The 20,759-nt window shown below is 45.8% G+C and overlaps 1 protein-coding gene across 3 annotated transcripts in view; it reads right to left on the bottom strand.

Annotated features, from left to right (window-relative positions):
• Positions 1-19,548, bottom strand: part of PRDM11 (PR/SET domain 11) — a 43,550-nt gene extending 24,002 nt beyond the window's left edge. For 2 of the 3 annotated variants that reach the window (XM_088669189.1, XM_088669195.1), the window contains exons 1-4: positions 19,327-19,533; positions 4,214-4,311; positions 3,060-3,163; positions 318-580 (exon numbers count right to left, since the gene is read on the bottom strand). In XM_088669189.1, coding sequence (XP_088525315.1) covers positions 318-580; positions 3,060-3,163; positions 4,214-4,308 — 462 coding nt within the window. In that variant the 5' untranslated portion in view covers positions 4,309-4,311; positions 19,327-19,533. Of the gene's footprint in view, positions 1-317; positions 581-3,059; positions 3,164-4,213; positions 4,312-19,326 lie in introns of all 3 variants that reach the window. The other variant, XM_035115824.3, reaches the window with a different exon arrangement.
• Positions 19,549-20,759: the final 1,211 nt, after the last annotated feature.

The following is a 20,759-nucleotide window of genomic DNA, read 5'->3' as shown; positions in this document are numbered from 1 at the left end:
AAAATGTTCGAAAACCAAATTGCGGCTTCTGATTGGCTACAGGAAGCTCCTGTAGCCAATCAGAAGCCTCATTGGAAGTTCGGCTTCCAAAAACAGTTCGCAAACCAGAACAGTCACTTCCAGGTTTGCAACATTCGGGAACCAAAACATTTGGGAACCAAGCTGTTCAAAAAGCAAGGTACAACTGTATTCCATTCTAGTCTGCACTTTAAGCACGGCTGCAAGCAGGAACTGAGCCACACACACATTTTCTTAGCTCAAGTTTTGAAGAACTGAACTCAATGGTTCCTCCACAGCCACAGCACTGAGATACTTACCAGCCAAGAGAAGAATCCTGCAGACTTGTCCTGACTGGAGAGCTTCCCTTCATATGGTCCAAAAATACGACCTTTTGGGATAACTTCGTTCACACAGCGCACATCCCGCTCTCCACTGGGCTCTTTCACCACTTCCATGCCAGGTGGAACAGTCATAGCAGCTCGGTCAGGGATGCCAATGGGGACTGGAGCATCCGATACGAAGACAGGCGGGCCATGGTTTGGACATTCATCCACAAAATACTCCTGGCAGGACTCACAGACTGTAGGGCAAAAGGAAAGAAGGATTTACTCTGGGCCATGGAATATTGTCAAAGGGATGCAACATCAAACTTGTTGGCAAGGTAGAACCTCTCATCAAAATTCTAAGCTTTGGCAAATTTTGCAGACTGCTTTGTGAAAGCAGTTTCCAGCCTTGAAGAACCTATGCTGTCCAGAGACTTGGGAAGAGGAGAGTACGCAGTCCCTGACTGTCCCTTTCCCTGAAGACAGCTTGCAAAGTAACTTTAGCTCAGCCCTGATGTTAACATAGAAAAGTACAGTCGTACCTTGGAAGCCAAACACCTTGGCTCCCGAACAAATTGGCTCCCGAACGATCGGAAACCGGAAGTGAGTGTTCCGGTTTTAGAACGATTTTCGGAAGCTGAACGACTGGCGTGGCTTCCAATTGGTTGCAGGACACTCCTGCAGCCAATCGGAAGCCGCGCTTTGGTTTTTGAACGGTTCCGGGAATCGAATGGGCTCCCGGAACGCATTGTTTGAAAACCTAGGTACCAGTATAAAGGATTTCATAGAAGGCATAATTCATAATAATAAGGCAGCTTCTAATCCACCCACTGTCCCAAAGCAGCATTTATCATTTTTGCCCACAAATTGACCTCTGTAATCCAGACCAAATTCATCTGCTTGGCCCTCCAGCTGTAGCCAACACCAGAGAGACACCGCTGTGAGAGTGAGCTGCATCATCTCTCCTTACCAAGAGTTGGGGCAGAGAGAGGGGAGCACACCTTCATCTGTGGTGCCAGAAGATTTTGTAAAACGTGGCACTTGCTGCTTGCTGAATGAGGTAATGCATTCCCCATAGCCTTTCCACTTCCTAGGTAACATTTCCTTTAAAACTTCCTGCACTGCAGTTCATCGTAGTGTAGAGGCCCACAGCCGACTTAACACAATCTTGCAACTGCTCAGAAATTCATGCCGGTGAGCAGGGGAGATGGCAGGAGGGCATGGTAACCCTTGGACCCAGGTCACTGGCTTTCAATACCGTTAGAATTTCCCCGGGGGGTGGGGATTTTTTTAATGGTTGCCACAATTAGAGAGACGGAAGCTAGGGTGAAATGGACGTCTTCTGTTAAAGGGGGAATTTATTTCTGTTTGAGAGGATTGGTTATGCTTCTCCTCCCAGATGTAGGTGGGCAAAATATAGCCAGCCAAACTGACCAGCAACCAAGCCAATGTCACCTCACTTCCTCTAAGCATAAAAGTCGGAGTACAAATGATGAGCGGGGAGGGAGAGGCATAATTTCAGAGAAATGGGCTTAAGTGAAGGGGATGGTGATTTCTTAATAGTAAGAGCATGGAACCAATTGCCTGGGAGAGGAGTGGGCTGTTCCGTGTTGGATTTGCACCCATTTGCTCTAGATCAGGCATCCCCAAACTGCGGCCCTCCAGATGTTTTGGCCTACAACTCCCATGATCCCTAGCTAACAGAACCAGTGGTCAGGGATGATGGGGATTGTAGTCCAAAACATCTGGAGGGCCGAAGTCTGGGGATGCCTGCTCTAGATTTCCTGCGTCAAGCAGGGAACTGGACCACAATAAGATCCCCTCCAAATGTACGAGTCTGTGGAATTAAGACTAGTAAATAATGCTCTGGCAGGGTGAATGTACCCTCTTGCTTTTCATTATTCAGCCAGTATGGACTACAGATTTCAGGCACTGGAAATGTACACAATTAAAGCAAAAGCAAAAATAGCAAGTGACCAAAGTTTTGCAGCAATCCCTGCCAAGGATCCACCATGACATCCCCCGAGAAACTGTGATGTTGGGAACAGGACCAAGAATAGAGCGCTTCTGCAAATTAAAATAAAAGCTAGCTACATTATTGAGTTATGTACCTCCTGATAAAGTATATTTAGCTCCTTCATGGTTGAGCTCTGCTGTTCCCTAGAAAGATTAAGAGCATATTTCTATTCATGTCGGCTAGTGTTACATGTAGCAGGAGACAGGAGGCATTTCTCTGCTGTGTAACACAAATCTTATATACGAAACAAAACGGTATTGTTCTGCTGCCCAGTTGTTTGCCATCCTATACCTCTTTGCGAGGATAGGTGGGATAGAAATTTAATTTGAAATAAATAAATAAGATCTGAGGATTAAAGGGCAAATATGCCAGACAAACTAGGGCACAAAGGAGGCAGGATTATTTTCTCTGGTATCTGAATCTATGCTAGTGTGTCTGCCTATCAATGGTTCTGCTCAATCTCCATCCTGGAACCTCTGACCGCTAGCCTTATTTACATGTCAGCTGATGCCAAGGACTAGTCTGAATCACGGCACATGCCTTCATGCTTAAAACTGTCTCCAGTACACAAGGAGCACTCCAGTACATGAAAAAGAAGGGTTCTCTTAGCTCTTCCGACTCAGCAAGTGGGGTTTCAACAGACAACTTTCTCCCCCTTCTGAAGGCTTAAGGAGGGAAATGATACATCAATTCATTTTGTTCACCAGTGAGATACTTACACCAGAAATCTACTTGCTGAAAACTCTTGGACATGATCAAATCTTGCTTTCCTTTCAGTTTTTTATGCTCTACATTCACGGACTGCGAGTCAACCTTTCCAGAACTTGATGAGAAAGCAAGAGAACACAAGTGTGAGATACATTGTAGGAAGGGGTAAAAAAAAATGTTTAGAGAGTAAATGTATTTCTTATCAACATTCAGACAAAAAAAAAAATAAACACCGGCTTTCTTGGACTCTCCATAATTAATACCTCTCTATTGTTTTCTGTATTACTTTACTCAACAGATGTTAGCTCTTCTGAAATATTTCAGAATACTGGCCTTCCCAGGCTTCTACTGAGCATACCACCAAATCATGTACAGTATTAGTAACAATCACTACAGCAAACACTTTTTGGGGGGGATTAAACACAGTGAGTAAACACTGGCTTTTATGGGAAAGGAAAAAAATTGAGGGCGATAAGCTACAAGCATTGAAACACATTCATGTTGATATTAAAAACTAAAGTTTCAATTTGTAAGCATATGCTTATTGTGAATTACAGCACTACACCATGCTCCTATAGTCTTAAGCAGAGCGATAAGGATGTGACTCCTTAAATGGTGATCCAGAACGCTGTGTTGCCCTGGGATCCACTGGTTGCACAGTCCTAGATCATAGAAGCATAGAACTGTAGAGTTGGAAATGGACCACACGGGTCATCTAGTCCAACCCCCTGCAATGCAGGAATTTAGCTGTGCTGTCAGCTCTAATCTTACTTATAGTTAAAACCGTGTTCCTAGGAAGCTTGATATTTCTCCTGGAGCAAAAACATGATGCACAGATCCAAGGGACTTTTGTGTTTTGGGGTGATGGCCCATGTTTATTTTATAAAATCTATGCAGCTCTTGATAGTAAAAACAACAACAACAACAACCCCAAACCACCTCAAAGAGGTCTATATATTTTTTTATTTAAAACAAACAAACAAACAATTCAAAAAATGAAAAACAGATTAAAACATGCACCAGCATTCTAAATATCTGGGTAGGCTTTGTCCAAACAAAAATGTTTTTAGCAGGCACACAGCCCATGGAAGATGCACAGGTGCTCCTTAGCAAGCATATAAATATGGAAAGGGGTTTCCACAGAGTTGGTTTGAAATCTCCTTACCAGAGTTGCCCATATTCGTCTTCCTGGCATGGAGAGCAGGGTTCTGTCTTGATAGTTACCATTTCCCCCAAAGAATCGTTCAGTTTTTCACTCATGTTCTGTAAGAAATTTAAAGATGGACAGAAGGGTAAATAGTTCTGTTCCCTTTCCAGATTTCTCGGTCACTTTTCATGGTTGCCCTTCTCAAGGCGGCACTGGGTATTTCAACTTAGTTCCCAAAGAGTTTCCCAAGCACTCCTGTCCCATGGCCTGAGGACAGTCAGCTCTCATATGAACCTTTTCTAAGATCTTCCTCCGAAGCCCTATTCCAGGTGTCATCAGCTTCAGAGGGGAGGCAGTGGTGACCAGAGATAGTGTGATATCCAACTTTAATCCTACTTGCACCAGACCTAAGACCATTGATTTCAATGGGTCTGCTTCAAGTGGATTGTCACCTGGGATTTTTCAGTGGCATCACCTTGACAGTGAAATATTTTCCCCAACTCAACTTGCACCTACTCTCAGTTTTTAGCCACATGGCAAAGACAGGAACACCATCCCATTGGATGTCAAGGAGATAAATAACTATACAACTTTTAGAAGACATCTGAAGTCTCTGGAGGTTTTTAATGTTTGATATTTTATAGTGGTTGGGACAATCCAGCCAGGTGGGCAGGGTATAAATAATATAACTATTATCATTATGATCATCATCATCATCATCATTGCTCATAATGGGTGGTTCGACCTCTGCCTTGGCTTTAATGGACATTTTAAATCTGCTGTCATCTTGCGAGTTTCAACTGAGGTTTTTCAATTATCATCTATTTTTAAATATTGCAGTTGCCTGCATAGCTTTATGCTGAGACAAGATAAAAATCCTTTGAAAACAGCAAATAAATGTATTAAAAAATGCCTGTCCCTCATGTGCTCTTATATATCAGTGACTCAGGAGGGAGGGGCGAAGAAACACAACTTTTGATAACTCGCAATGTTGTATTTTGAAAATACAAACACATGCAAGCATCACTTGAAAAGTTGAACACATATGCTTGCTTCACTTCTGAACAGGTAACTTTGCAGAGAGACAGGGACTTACTACAATATGCACATTAAATATGTGATGCTGGAAACAGCTATGAACTCTGCCTTGTTGGTCTGCCCTTAAAAGATATAGAATAACTGCCAATTCATCTTGTTCTTACATATCATGCTACTTCCAATTTGAAGTTTTACCTTCAATACAATGGCATCAGGATGGGAATGGAGTAAGCACAATGCACTAACATATTGGCATCAGTTTCATCTTTTGTTCGGGTCTTTCTGAGGTTACCTTGAGCAGCATGGGTGACACAGGAGTATGGCCCTTTCCTGTGCTGCTAGGTAACACTGGAAGGTCACGGTCATTGGAAATCACAGTTGTAGCTCCATCCTGGGCACCTGCTTCTATGAATGCAGACACCAGTATGAAAAAGTGCAGCAATGTGGATTTGTCCTATGCAACTGCAGCCTTCAGGTTCTAACACAACTGAGTTGCCTTCTCAAAGGAACCACAGTGTGGCAGCTCTTGTCTGCTAATGTCAAAAAAGGGCCTCACGTGCTTAATAATACTGGATTTCTAACACCATTGCAGTTTAGAAACATCACCTATTTTTAAAATGAAGGAAGCCAAGAACTCTTTTCTATAAAACAGCTTTAGGTAAAATATTTGCCTCCCTGCCCTCCATTGTTCTTTTTTGGTTAAGTCATTAGTAGATAAAGATCTCATAGTATAATTGATGGTGTTTTAGAGCTGGTAAATCTACATGGTTGAAGCTCCTTTTGGACAGCTTGCACCAGCGCAGGTCATTTTGACCCACATTCCCCAGTCTAAATTCCTCCTAGCATCAAATTGGCCAAAAATAAAATTAAGTAAGTCAGATCCCCATGCTGAATTCTTGAGTGCTATTTTTCTTCTTGCTTGTTCCTTTCCACACAGCAAGAACTTAACTGAAGTGCACACACATGAAGACAAAGCAGCTCTGAAAATTATACCTATCATTCCTTTGTTTTCGCAAAAAAGCAGAAAAAGGTACTGTTTAACAAAACACTCAGCAACTCCTTCATGTCACAAGCACTTGGGAAAACCAAGTTTAAAACCCCACTAAGACATGTAGCTTACTGGGTGACCTTGAAGAAGGTCCACAGGTCAGTAGCAAGAACATAGTTTAGTGTGCAAAAGATTCAAGGTTCAATCTCTGCCATCTTACAGCATTCAGGAACACAAAGACCAAATTTGATTTTGAAATCGCTTGGTACATGCTTATTCAGTACACCAGAAAGGACAATTGCCACCAGCTACCCGTGGCTCACTCTGGGACAACCTGTTAAGATGGAGAGTAGGAGACCTTAACTGCTATAAGCAACTCTAACCTGCTGGACAACCTTGCTTAATGTCTGGCTGTATCCTTTACTTTGTATATGCAATGGATGTTTCTTGGGGGGTGGGGGTTATATGTGGATTGTGTGCTATATTTTTGAAATCGAAAAATAAAGGAACTGAAATTAACAAACAATGCCATCTGCAAGTAGAGCTGGAAAAGACTTTTCTCAGAATTCTTGGGACAGCTGCTGCCATTTTGGACCAGTGGTCTGATTCGGAATAAGGCAGCTCCTATGTACCTCTCTATCTCATAAAAGAGATACACAGCAACCCTTTGATGTAGGAAAGCAGAGAGAACAACCATGCACAGTGCACAGAGCGCCTTGGAGCAAGAGTGGGAAGAAAATGCAGCAAATAGTAAATATACAACTGAGGAGCTCGTACAGATTCTCCAAGAAGATCCTGGGAAAGTCAGCCGTATATATCTACATACACACACCTCTTTTTTGTAAAGCATCTGGGTCCCCCTTCTATGACACTCAGCAACTTGAATCAATCTTGGAATGATTTCCAGTAGCAGCCAGGAATATGTCAATACAGTGGAACCTCGGTTTACGAACAAGATCCGTTCCACGGAGGCAGATCACGCTGCGCAGATTGCGTCTGCGCATCTGACGCCGCGGAACCCGGATGTAAACACTTCCGGGTCTGCGGTGTTTGCAAACGGAGGTGCTCGTAAACGGGACTGTTTATAAACTGAGATACCACTGTAGTTTGCAGAAACGGATACTAGCCATGTTGCCTTTCCAGCCCAGTGTACCCTTCTGGCCTCTAGGACTCTGACACAGACTGAAAAATGATGTTGTGCAGGGAGATTACAGAGGCTTTTCTCTTTCCACCCTACCACCAAAAGCACTTCTGTCTTCATGTTATGGTTAAGTACTTCAGACAACAATATTTGCCTGTCTGGATGCTGGATCACATTGGAGTGTCCAGCACCCATTATTCACGGGGCTCAGGATTTGTTGCAGATGGGTATGAAGTCCAACCCACAAGAACTACCCCCAAGCCCCGTGGACAGTATTTGAATGCTCCAAGGCAACCCAACATCAAAACATGCAAATATGTATCCACTTGCCACCTGAAATAATAAAATTCACCATTGGCAGCTCAGCTGGTTAGAGCAGGCATCCACAACCTGTGGCCCTCCAGGTGTTTTGGCCTACAACTACCATGATCCCTTGCTAACAGGAGCAGTGGTCAGGGATGATGGGAATTGTAGTCCAAAACATCTGGAGGGCTGAAGGCTGGGGAGGCCTGGGTTAGAGTGTGGCACTGATAATGCCAAGGTTGAAGGTTTGATCCCTACATGGAACAGCAGCATATTCCTGCATTGCAGCGGGTTGGACTAGATGATCCTCAAGGTCCCTTCCAAATCCAGAATGCTAAGATTCTACGAAACATTTTTAAAGAAAAATAACTAAGGAATTCATGCTAGATGCTGCTCTTGAAATGCAATGAAGCAGCAGTGGAAGGAAATAGTGATACAGTATAAAGAAAAAGAAGTATTCTGTGCATGCAGTGGCTTCTGGAGGGAGGGGTCTTCTCTGGCATCTTCTATTCCAAACAGCAACTCTTGTTGCGGCTACAAGCTTTGGCACAAACAATTCAAGGTAGAAAAGGCTCTTGAAACTCTTCCAAAGGACATTTCGAAACTAGTGAGAACACTGAACACAGCCACACACAAGGTTTCCATTCCAAAAAGCCAAGCCCTCTTCCTCCACCTTGCTCCCCAATGCCTCCGCTGCCAATTCTGGTCTTATCAGAAAACCCTGAATCTGGTGCCAGATTTTAGAGGAGAGATTGCATGAAATATATTCAAAACAAACCTTCATTGAACTGAAGCAAAGGTAAACTATATTCCAAAAATAGCTATGCAGAGAAAAACCACCTTTTAAAAAGGTAAGCCATACATTTAGTTTACCGGGAACTTAACAGAATAGTTTATGTAACACTGAAGGTATGGTCTAATACAGGAACAAAGTCTTTCCCATTCCATTATCTATAAATGTATCTTTTCCAGAAAGGCCTGCCAAACAGTTATGTCCTCCTCTCTCAAGCTCATTTATAACACTGATGTCTCCATTCCTGCAACTTGTCGAACTTTTGTTAATTATTCTTTTTTGTATCATTCCTGTTTGGGGTGTCATAAATAAATTTATTACTAACAATATATACCTCAAAACCAGGCATCCCCAAACTTCAGCCCTCCAGATGTTCTGGACTACAATTCCCATCTTCCCCGACCACTGGTCCTCTTAGCTAGGGATCATGGAAGTTGTAGGTCAAAACATCTGGAGGGCCACAGTTTGGGGACGCCTGCTCAAGACCTAAATATTATTCAACAAAAAAGGGTAGATTGCTACTGGAACCTAAAGGGTGTTGAATAATTTTTGCTCACCACCTTCCAGAAGAAATTATTGCTAGGCCTTGCAGGTGTCCGAGAGAGGTAAACCAGGTGAGGTTAGCCAATGAGTCTCAAACCTTTGGTGTAGTTTTCAACCAGTGTGTCGTGGCACCCTGGGGTGCCTTGAATGATGGTCAGGGGTGCCGTGGGCAACCCTGGCCTCCCTCCCTCTGATGCCCTCTCACATCTCTGCCTCCCAAAGGTTTGCACAGCTGTTTGTTGCAGCAGCCCTGGCTACAAGCTCCCCAGGTGAATGGTGCCTCTAGGGCTGGCAAGGGCATGCTGGTTGCCAGGAGCTGAAGCAGCCTCAGAGTAAGCAAGCAAGAGGGCAAAGGAGCCCAGCCCCCTAGCCCTTACTGTTGGGAATGGATGGGAAAACAGGATGCTGGGCAGTCAGTGTGATGGCCTGGAACTCGGGTTCAGGCTCGGAACCAGAGGAGTCTCAGTCTGCACTGGATCCTCTGCCTCGGGGAATGGCTGAACCAAGTCTGGGGCCTGATTCTGAAGAGCCTCAGTGTACACAGATTCCCTTGCAACAAGCACCAGCTGGGCCAAGTCAGGGGCCTGAGCCTGTCCTGGCTCCAGATGTGGGGAATACCTTGTTGCCGTCAGCTAGGTCATCACCGACAGCTGACCCACTACCGGCTGAGTCAGGAGATGCTGAGGCGGCTCCTGGGCCTAGTAACCCACCGGCATCTCCCGAGCTGCAGAGATTCAGGTCTGAGAGAAGGAGAGACCCGAGTACTCGCAGGAGGAGTGCTCGCTTTCAGGCGAGACAGGGTGGCGAGTCGTCAGGGAATCGGGACTGGCCATTACCCCGTCAGAGATAAAAGGCAGTCAGACCCTGCCCCAGGTTGCGGGTGCAACATTGCTGTTTGTTAGATCCTGTCTGTGGTCCTGACCTTGCCTGCTTCCCTGCCCTGTACCCTGCTTTGGCTATAGTGGACTGACTATGTTGACTCTTTGGACCACGGACCAGACCTGGACCTTGGGGACTAGTACAGGCAGGTAGGCAGTATGCTGGTCTTTCTTGTGCTTGCTGTGTGCAAGACCTGCCTGGGAGCTGAGTGCCCAGTGCCAAAGGGAAGCCTTTCAGTCATGCAGGCCTGGTGGCACCTGCTGCTGCCAATGCTGCCTTCTCAGGTGAGTAAGGTGTTGGCCTCATGTTCACCACTAAGGATGGGGGCATCCTCTTCCTCCCAGGCCCCTGGGGGGTGGTGTGAGGAGGCACCTCTCTTTGGGGAGTGAGGTGCTCCCCAGCATAAGAACCCCCCAATTTCATCAACTCTTCCAACTACTGTAAAAAAGGCTTAAAGGTCAGTAAGTCTCCTATGAGGAACCAACCAGCAATGGCGGTGGGGGAGTCTGATGGAAATAAACAGCTTGATGCCCAACACATTTCTGTTATAGATTCCCATGTGCAGCTCTCTATCTGACACTTAAAGTGAATGAACAAACGTTTTCTTTTCTGCTTTTCTCTTAAGCCTTTGCCCGTGCCAAGAACATGAGAGGGATCTACACCAAACACAAAAAGTATTTATACCAGGCTTGTAAAAATAACATTGGTGGACACAAGCAAGTGCATCAAGTAAAAGGTGGGGGGAGGGGGTAACTTTGCAGACTAAGTTATACAAGTTCATTTATTCCAGCTCCAGCTCATGGGTCATATTTCTGTTATCACAGACCACAACAATCAACTGATGAACTAAACTGCACAAACAGTTGCTTATGTTTGTTTGTATGTTGCTGGTAGCTAGCAAGGACAGCATGTGAGCAGACTGTGATGGGCTGTAACAAACGAGACACAGAGCATGGCTGGTGTCTCTGCTTTTAAAGGCAAGCCTGCCATGTGCGTCTATAAGAAGAGAAAGCGAGTCCCTCTGTAATGGGGGGAATGCTAGGATTCTCCTCTACCTAGGCTTCAGGTTGTATATATGTGTAAATAAAACATATGTCATAAAGACACCAGTCTCCACTGTGCCTCATTTTTCCAAAAGGAAACGGAGACCCTGGTAAGTGCACCTGGTACCCCTGGAATCTCTTGGGGTGGCGTGTAGCACTAACAGAACGTTGGTGTCTTCAGAAGGCTTTGTCGGTCTTCTTGCAGCATTCCTCTGCCTGGCTCATCTGACAGAGATGGGCAGCTATTGCAGCTACAGGTATTAATCCAGTTGCAAATGCTTTATCTAAGCTTCTTGCCTGCTTAACTGGGCATCCTACCTAAAGTCTTGCCATGCACTCAACAGGGAATCAGCGCCAATCATAAATTTCTAGGTTTAACTGAAGCTGCTGGTTTTAAACTTACAGAAGTCCCGTCTTACTCAGGTCCTGGGTATCTGAGAATCCAAGCTATTTATAGCTGTTCAATAAGCTGAAGTGCTATGGAGACAGTGGGATAAAGAAGTCTAGGTAAATTCTGCAACCACGATTACATGGACCTTGAGGCTTGGTGCAAAGCTTCCAATCAAAATAATCTTGATGCCTTGTTGCAGTATTTGGTTTATATTTTATATGGATATACTGTTTTTCAGAATACAGTATCCCTCAACTTGTTCCCTTGGCATCATCCATGCAAAACAAAATAATATTGCAAATATTGGGTTGTATCCATGGCGTAACCCCTTGCAAACTTAAAACTGTAATACTGCATAGAGCCAGACACCACTGGTGCAGGACACACATGCACCACCCACCTTCAGGCAATTCTCTCCTGCAGTTCTGTGCAACACAAGGGATGCTGTTCAGGAGACCCCTCCCAGTACAGTGGTACCTCGGTTTATGAACTCCGCAAAACTGGAAGTAGTGTCCCGGTTTGCGAACTTTACTTCGGTCTAAGAACGGAAGCGGAACAGTGGAAGGGCACTGGTGGCAGGAGGTCTCATTAGGGAAAGCGCACCTCGGTTTAAGAACTGTTTTGGTTTAAGAACGGACCTCTGGAACGGATTAAGTTCGTAAACCAAGGTACCACTGTATTGTGTCGTCCTGGAGAGGTAGGCAGATTGGCTGCTGCACAAGTGGCCTTCTACCACTGGACTTTACCCATTGTTTCTAAATTTCTATAGAACTGTTGGTCACACCTTAAGAATGAAGAAAATATTGCTGGGTGACAAGATTGTAACTTCCAAGGTGAAGATAGCTGTAGAATAGGTACACGGTGCTTCTAATGGAGTTAGAGAATTGAAACAGAAGTTACCTTTTTAAGAATCACTAAGGATTGATATCAGACAGCAGAGCACAGTAGTGTGAGAAGAAAAGTTGGTTGCAAATAAGCACAATGCACTGTGCCAAACCCCTTCCTCGTGCCTTAGTATCTTATTTACTGAAGCTCCATCATGCTAAAAATGCACTGTAGAGCACATTAGCAATGATGGGAATGCTCCCTGCTCTCCAATCAGTTAAAACAGAGCCTGGAGCAGGGTGGAAAAACAAGGATCTAAGTCTCCTACTATACTCCCCCAATTACTTTTGAAACATTCTACATCTTGCTGTGTTCTCATTTATATCCCACACTTATTTCATGGAACTCAAATGGCAGTGCACACAGTTCCCATGCCAGCAATCTACCATGCAGATTGCTGGGACTGGGTCAGTCCCAAACCATCAAGACACCCCAGGGCTGCCTTTGATGCAAAAGCATCAAACACAAATACAAGTGATTAAATCAATCAGTTAAACCAACAGCATGACAGTACTAAAAAGTATGGGTGGCTTTACGAAAACATCTTCCAAATAGAGAGGGTCACATGGCTATTCATGCATGCATTCACAGGCAACTTTGATCCTGATATTCGGCTTCCACGCAGGGGCCACCATCATGCCCCTTCAGACCATGCCCTGAGGCTTTCGCATACTGAGCACTTTCAGAGGCCCTTCTTACACATCATGTTTTTTATTGCTTGGGAAAAACGTTAACACTGCTTTTTTCCTCTGGAATTGAAAAACCTCGCCACCAGATTTTTCTCATTGCACTTCCTATTTCAACGTAAGTTTTCCACAAGCTCTGAGGCCCCTAATGCATTTAAAATGCCACTGGATTAAAAAAATGGATTACATGTGAGAATTCAAAAGTTTAAATTAGTTCTAACAACTACACACACCATTTTCAGCTCCTTGGAAGACTAGTGCAGAGGAAGGCAACCTAAGGCCCGTGGGCCGGATGCGGTCCAATTGCCTTCTCAATCCGGCCCGCAGACGGTCCAGGAATCAGCGTGTTTTTACATGAGTAGAATGTGTCCTTTTATTTAAAATGCATCTCTGGGTTATTTGTGGGGCCTGCCTGGTGTTTTTACATGAGTAGAATGTGTGCTTTTATTTAAAATGCATCTCTGGGTTATTTGTGGGGCATAGGAATTCGTTCATATTTTTTTCTTCAAAATATAGTCCGGCCCACCACATGGTCTGAGGAACAGTGGACCGGCCCATGGCTGAAAAAGTTGCTGACCCCTGGACTAGTGGAATATAGCTGTAATAGCAATCACTGAGTGCATTGAAGTAGTAAGTTTTCCACACTTTTAATTACAATACAGGACTCTGCACCAGAAACTGCATGCTATCTCTGGTATACAGAGTTGTGTGTATATTCCCCTACAGCAAGTTGTTCAAAGAAAGGTGTCACATCTGAAGCTAAAGGAGATAGTCAAATTTACTGCTTTGTCCGTCAATTTCATTAAAATGCTTAAAAACAGCCAATGCAGTAATTTAATTATCAGATCTTTCCACCATTCTCTTCTCTTGTAATAGTGGGGGGGGGGGGAAGTCTCTCTTAAGCATACATTTAAAATGCCAAGAAAAGCTGTCAGACTGGTTTAAAACTGGCCAGATGGCAGCTCTCTTATATATTTATTTTATAGTAAGTATTGTATGCTGAGTGTAGTACATTAAACCTATCACTATGCTAGTGTTTCCCAGCTCAGACCTGCTCTACATCTTTTCAGAAGTTGCCTCCACTGCCTTCTTACCTCATGCCTATCTCGGACTTGCAGTTTAGCAAACAAGTACACTTGCCTCACTCAGTTTCTTGTTCTGTTCTAAAGTGGACTAGAATGGCTGGGCATCTGAAAAAGTTTTGGGGAAAAAAAGTCCGTATCGTTATATTGATCATTCTGACCTGACAATATATCGCAAACCATGAAGTGTGTTAGGGCTGGGTAATATATTGTCCAAAACTGGTTTGAAGTCCATATTGTGATATCAGTTTTGTAATTTTTGACCAGGCAATATATTGAGAATCATGAAAAAAAATCACAATGTGGGGAAAACTGAAACTAGCCAATGCCTCTAACATAGCTCCATCCTTATTTCAGACATTGTGATATATTGTGGTGTTTAGCTGGTGGTATATCACAATGTTGAAAACCATATATCACCCAGCCCTAAGTTAAAGACACATCTGGAGACACTATGTGATTGTTACTGAATTAAGTGGAAAAGTAAAGTAAGCAATAGCAAAATGTGTATTTGTCTAGGATTTAAATAGCCAACGCTGCCTCTTCTCTGTTACTTTGAAACGCACAGGTAAAGGTATAGGACCCATGGACGGACAAGTCTAGTCAAAGGCGACTATAGGGTTGTGGCGCTCATTTCGCTTCAGGCCGAGGGAGCCAGCGTTTGTCCACAGACAGTTTTCTGAGTCATGTGGCCAGCATGACTAAACCGCTTCCGGCGCAACGGAACACCATGATGGAAACCAGAAAGCATGGAAACATTGTTTACCTTCCCACCACAGTGGTACCTATTTATCCACTCGCATTGGTAAGCTCTTGAACTGCTAGGTTGGCAGAAGCTGGGACAGAACAATGTGAGCTCATCCTGTTGCAGGGATTCGAACCGCCGACCTTCTGATCGGCAAGCCCAAGAGGCTTGGTAGTCTATTGACAAAGCCTCAGCAGAGACACAAGACTCTGCACAATCTGTCCCACTTGGCTTAGTGAAACTGGAGGACACATTAATGACTTGCCAGAAACAGACCAATGGCACCTTTCCACATTTTAAGACTACATTCTGTATCTATATATCCAACAGCGCTATATGAATGTTCTGTCAGTGCACGGATTCCTGCTTGCACAATAGAATTGGCTCATCTCCTCCCCTACCTGCCCCCTAAATCTGCTCATGGTTCCCCCAATCCTCTGGAGCAGATTTTGAGAGGGTACGGTGCTTGAATGAGAGAAAGAACTCCAGATGCAAAAGTATAAATCCTTGCTGTGACAGGACACAGTAGTTGGCTACTGTCCCATCAGCTGATCAGAAATGCTCATTTCGAGTATAAGCTGTAACCATGTCCCACAGTCAATTTGCTAACATACCATGATGAACACTATCAAAGACCACAGAAAGATTAACAAGATTGGGTACAATTTTCTTTATTAATCTCTAATCTGATTGAGATTGTGGCAGTCTCCATGTCAGGCAAATAAGGCTGGCCATGATGGCTATGTTCTACCTACAATTTTAGAGGCAGTGTGCCTCTGAATAGCAACTGCTGGGAATCGCAAGTGGGAAGAGCGCTGTTGCACTCAGGTCTCTTAGGCACCTGGTCAGCCATTGTAAGAACAGAATATTGGTGATCCAGCAGGGCTCTCAGTGTCATGCTCAGACAGATCCTCAGTGCAGAGAACTGGTGTCCAGGTGTGGATTAAGCTGCCAAGAGAGACCACTCACTCAACCACCTTACCACCCACAGAGATTATATACAGATGGAGAAGTAAGTGGGGTGGAAAATACACAACTAGGATAGAACTGCCCACCCCAGCTAGGAGCCAAAAAGCTCCCACTACTCAAACGCTTTATTTGGGATTTGTTCTCGGAGGGTAAACTGCACAGGATCACAACCTTATTAAACACTGAATAAAAATCAATCTCCCAAGTATTTATCACTGCAACATGAAACATGCAAATCTTGTTTCTTCTGCAACAGCCTTAATGCAAAATCCCTCAAAAATCATCTAATAAAAAAGCATTCCATGCCAAACAGCAATTCACTTCTTCATATGCCACTGCATGTATTTATATACTACACTACAAATGGCAAATGGTAGCATGCTTAACTATTATTTTTACTTCAAATAGGAACCAACAAGCTATCAACTTAATTCTAGAATTCAACCAGAAAGTGTCAAAAACATAGTAAATATTTGTTTAGTGTTAGGATGATTTGCATTTACTGCACAAATGTAATCTAAAAAATGATGGAGAGTATGTTTGAGCAAGCACAGAAGAACAAAAAAATTCAATTCTGGTTGCCACGTTTTCTCTGCAAAACTGGATAAATCATATTCCTTGACCACCAATACAGAATTAGTTCTAACAACTTAAGCGTGCATATTCCCTTTCCATATAGCTGGTAATGCCAATTCATTCACACACAGAGACAAGTTCATCCAACTACTTGGGGCTACATGTGTACATCATTTTTTGGATATGTCCTTTATACAGTATTTCAACTCCTTCAGGGGCTACAGTTCTATGCACGCCCTTTTCCAGTGTGGCTTATACTCAAGTAGTCAGTCCAATGAAGATTTGTTTAAACTACAGTATAGGTCAGGCATCCCCAAACTGCGGCCCTCCAGATGTTTTGGCCTACAACTCCCATGATCCCTAGCTAACAGGACCAATGATCAGGGATGATGGGAACAGTAGTCCAAAACATCTGGAGGGCCGAAGTTTGGGGATGCCTGGTATAGGTCATAAAGGAAGAATCATTTCAGCAGCATAAAGTTGACCTGGACCAATATGGATATTCTTATTATAACCAATGCAAAGGAATCAAGCAAAGAGCCCTGCTGGATCAAACCAGATGCTTATCTGGTCCAGCGCTCTGTTCTCAGAGCAAACCAGATGCATTTGAGAGGCCCAAAGCAGGACACAAGCACAGTTGCCCTCTCCTGCTGTTTCTCATTAGAAACTGGTATCCAGGGGCATGCTGTGTCTGATCCTGGAGGTACCGTGTTTCTCCAAAAATAAGCCATACCCCGAAAATAACCCACAGTGATAGGCAGTTTAACCTTGTAGGTTAAACTGTACCATACTTAATAAAAAAAGACATCCCCTGAAAATAAGCCACCGTTGTTGTTTTTTGCGGTGTCTTATTTTTGGAGAAACCCGGTAGCAGTTCTCTTGACTAGTAGCCATTGAGACTTATCCTTCATGATTTCACCTAATCCCGTTTCAGAGCCATCACAGCCGGTAACAGACTCCACAGTTTGAGGCCCCATCTGCAGTACAGTGGAACCTTGGTTTACGCATACCTCCATTTACAAAAACCTCCGTTTACGAACGCTGCGGACCCAGGAGGGTTTACATCCGGGTTCCGCGGCGTCAGATGCGCAGACGCAATCTGCGCAGCTCGTGCATGTGCAGAAGCACTCTACCGGCGAGCGAACGCCTCCACGGAACGGATTGCGTTCGCAAACCAAGGCACCACTGTATACATTTAAAGCACTTTCTCTCCCTCCCCCCCCCCCCCAGATCCCAGGAACTGTAGTTTGTTAAGAGTCCTTTGGGAAACACCCTATTCCCCTCATGAAGCTACAATTCCCAGAAGGCTTTAAGAACCAATCACTCTTCCCAGGAAACTCGGGAAACTCTAGCTCTGAGGGGAAACAGAGGTCTCCCAACAACACTGAGCACTCTCAACAAAATAGTTCCCAGGATTCTTTGAGAGAAGGCTGAACTGCTTAAAGTCCTATGCAAGTGCTTTAGATTTACAATGCAGCAGAAGCCTAATTTACATGTTGTGTGAAATAATTCTTTCCTTTGTATGCCCTTAATCTGCAATCATTCAGCTTCCCTGGATGACCCCAGGTTTTGAGACATTTCTTGCTACTCATTTTCACCACACAAGGCATCATTTTTTTTCTAACTTAGTTTTATTCATTTTAATCTTTAAACACGGTTGCATTGAGATGTATTTTTGTTTACATTAGAGCATACGACACGCAACAATTTTGGTCAAAAACAAAAGCAAAACAGCAATCAACATTCAGATAAACGTTTCTGAATAGATTAACAAAGTTGTGTGTACATACCAAAATTTATTACAGATATGAAATGATGTCTAGTAATCATCATTGCTTAGATTGGGGACAAGTAATTAAGCAAAAGGTATTTTGTATCAACAATAATTAGAATTTATAGGAATTTACATGAAGCATGAGGCATCATTTTACCCACCTTTCATGTTCCCCTCACCCACTTCCTTTTTTCACTAAGCTAAAACACCTCTAGACTTGCCCCCGTTTCTGATAGTTTGTGTTTGGGGGGGGGGGGGAGAGAGATCAGTTTCTGATTATTTGTGTTGGGGAGATACAGTATACCGGTATGTATAACTGAAGAATACGTTTGCAATATCCACCTCGCCCTTCTAGGGGAGCAGGAAAGCACGCAAAAACAAGGACCCTCGCAGTCCCGACTGTTTGGTTACTTCCTGCCCGGAAAGGCATTGTGGATGCGTTCTGCAAACCAAACGTCCATATACAGTACCGGTGCAAACCTCCCTGTCGTCCACGTACCCGCACCAAACGCTCATAGGTACAAATCGTGCATCCACCCTCCCTCGGAGCCCATTCCAGTCCCACGCGTCCGCCCACCCACAACCCAAAGACAGGCCTCCCGGTGCAACGTCTCGTGACCACTGCGCCGCTTTTCCCCACCCCATGCATGTTGTTGCACGGCAAGCTTAAGCTGCAACCGGTTGCGGACCGCGCGGCCTCTCCCTCCGTTCCCTTGGACAGGGCGAAAAGAACGGAAGACGAGAAGACACAGACGCGACCCTCCCGCCTGCCAGCCTCGCCTTCCCCACTCCTTCCCCGCGACGGCGCTTCCAAAGTCACTCCGTTCTTTCGCGGCCCGCCCCTACGTTCCATCCCCGAACGCTCGCCGTCTTCTGCGACCGCCCATTGGGCCGCGGCCACGTCACTCACCGGATTTAATGAAACGGGGAGGGGTGGAGGGAAAGAAAAAAGAGCGAGCGGGCAGGCAGGCAGGGAAGAGAAGGAGGCGCTGGAAGGGGAGGGAGGGAGAGAGGAAGGGGCCGAGCTCAGCGCTCGCCCCAGCAAAGAAGGAGGAAGGGGGGTGGAGAGGGAAGCGAGGCGGCTACTTACTTACCTGCCCGCCCAGCCGCGCCCTCGGGCGAGCGTTGTGCAAAGAGGCGCCCCCCTTCCACAGTCGCCCCCTTCCTCGGCAAGGGCTCCGTCCGCGGCTCCCTAGGCTGGCGCTCGCTCGCCCGCCCGCCCGCCCGCTGCCCTCCCCTCGCTCGCTCCGCAGCCATTTTCCGTGGCCACCTTGGCTACCGAAGGGCTGACTCACCTCGTCGCTGCGGGGCCCTGGCTCGTCGTCTGGGGGCAGCCCGGCTCTGCCCGCGGCGGCGGCCCTCCGCGGCGCCGTCCCCCTCCTTCGGCGCCGTCCCGGCCAGCCCAGCCTGGCGCGCTAGTCCCAGGCGAGGACGGGTCCCCCGGGCGGGCCGGGCTTGGCGGCGGAGAAGGAGGCGGCGGCGGCTCCCTCCCTCCCGGCCGTGACCACCATCTTATTAGCACAGGAAATGACATGGCGAACGGAAGAGAGGGGCGTTCGGGGGCCGAGCCCGGGGACCCCCCGAACCGGGAGGAGGAGGAGGGAAGCGACGCGGGCTGGCTGGCGTGGAGGCCCGGCCTCCTCGGCGCTGCTGGGGGAGTCCTACACAGGCACGCACGCCCCGAAATGCCTCCTTGCTCGCCCGCCCGCCCGCCCCCCTCGCTTCTCCTCTCCTTCGCTCGCCAGCCCGCCTGGCAGCCAAACATCCCCGCCATGCTCCTCCGATGCCTGCAGCAGCCGCAGCCGCGCGAGTCCTCCCCCGAAGCAGAGCAGCGTCCGCGGCAAATGCAACGCGAGCCGAGCAGCAACCTGCGCTCGCATTTTGTGCGGGCTTTTCTTTCCCCTCTCTTCTTCTGCAGCATTGCGCGCTCGCTCTTTGCAGCCCACCCCTCCCAAAGCAAAGAAAAGTTGACGGCCGCCTGACCAGAGTTGCCTCTCTTTTGACATTGCAACAGCCCGATCCTGCGGATAGCGTCCCATGCATGTTTACTGGGAAGTATCTCCCCGTACCCAAATCTCCACCCACTACCCAAAAACGATTTCCTCTACTGTAAAGGATCGTGACCGATCCAATGCATGTTTACCCGGGAGTAAGAGTAATTGAGATTAACGGGACTCGCTCTCCTGAAATACAAGGTCGCAGTTTATTCTGTTCCCATTTACTGGTGGGTTTTTTTTTCTCCTTTTAACCTGCCGACCTTACCATCGCAACTGTTTTGTTTGGCCTATCTCGTTTTGATTTTGATCCTATGATGACCTTTCTGAAAAGGAAAGCAAAGGAGCCTGTGGAAGCTCCGTTACATTAGTAATGCTGTGCGTAACGTGCAGCGATTTAAATACTGACGTCTCTGTTCTAACGAGGCAGGTCCCGTCCAACTGGCTCTGACGTGCATGTAAGCCTGCTATCCTATACGTGCGGGAAATCCCAGTGAACCTAATAGGACTGCCAAATAAAATCCTGGAGAGATGCTGCTAGTTAGTATACAGGTATTGTAACCAATACTAAACTACATGGACCAGCGTTATAAGGTAGCCTGCTATGTACTGGGTCTTTGCTTGTTTTTAAACCAGCCTGCAGAATTGGAACCTTCAGTCTGCAGTGATGCAGTGAGCTATCTGCAAAGAGCTCACTATTCTTAGTGTTTTAAGCATTTGCAGGGAGACTCCTG

Source organism: Zootoca vivipara, chromosome 1 (genome assembly GCF_965207765.1).
Source record: "Zootoca vivipara chromosome 1, rZooViv2.hap1.1, whole genome shotgun sequence".
Classification (NCBI taxonomy): Eukaryota; Metazoa; Chordata; class Lepidosauria; order Squamata; family Lacertidae; genus Zootoca; species Zootoca vivipara.
This window is presented reverse-complemented; position numbering and strand designations above follow the sequence as displayed.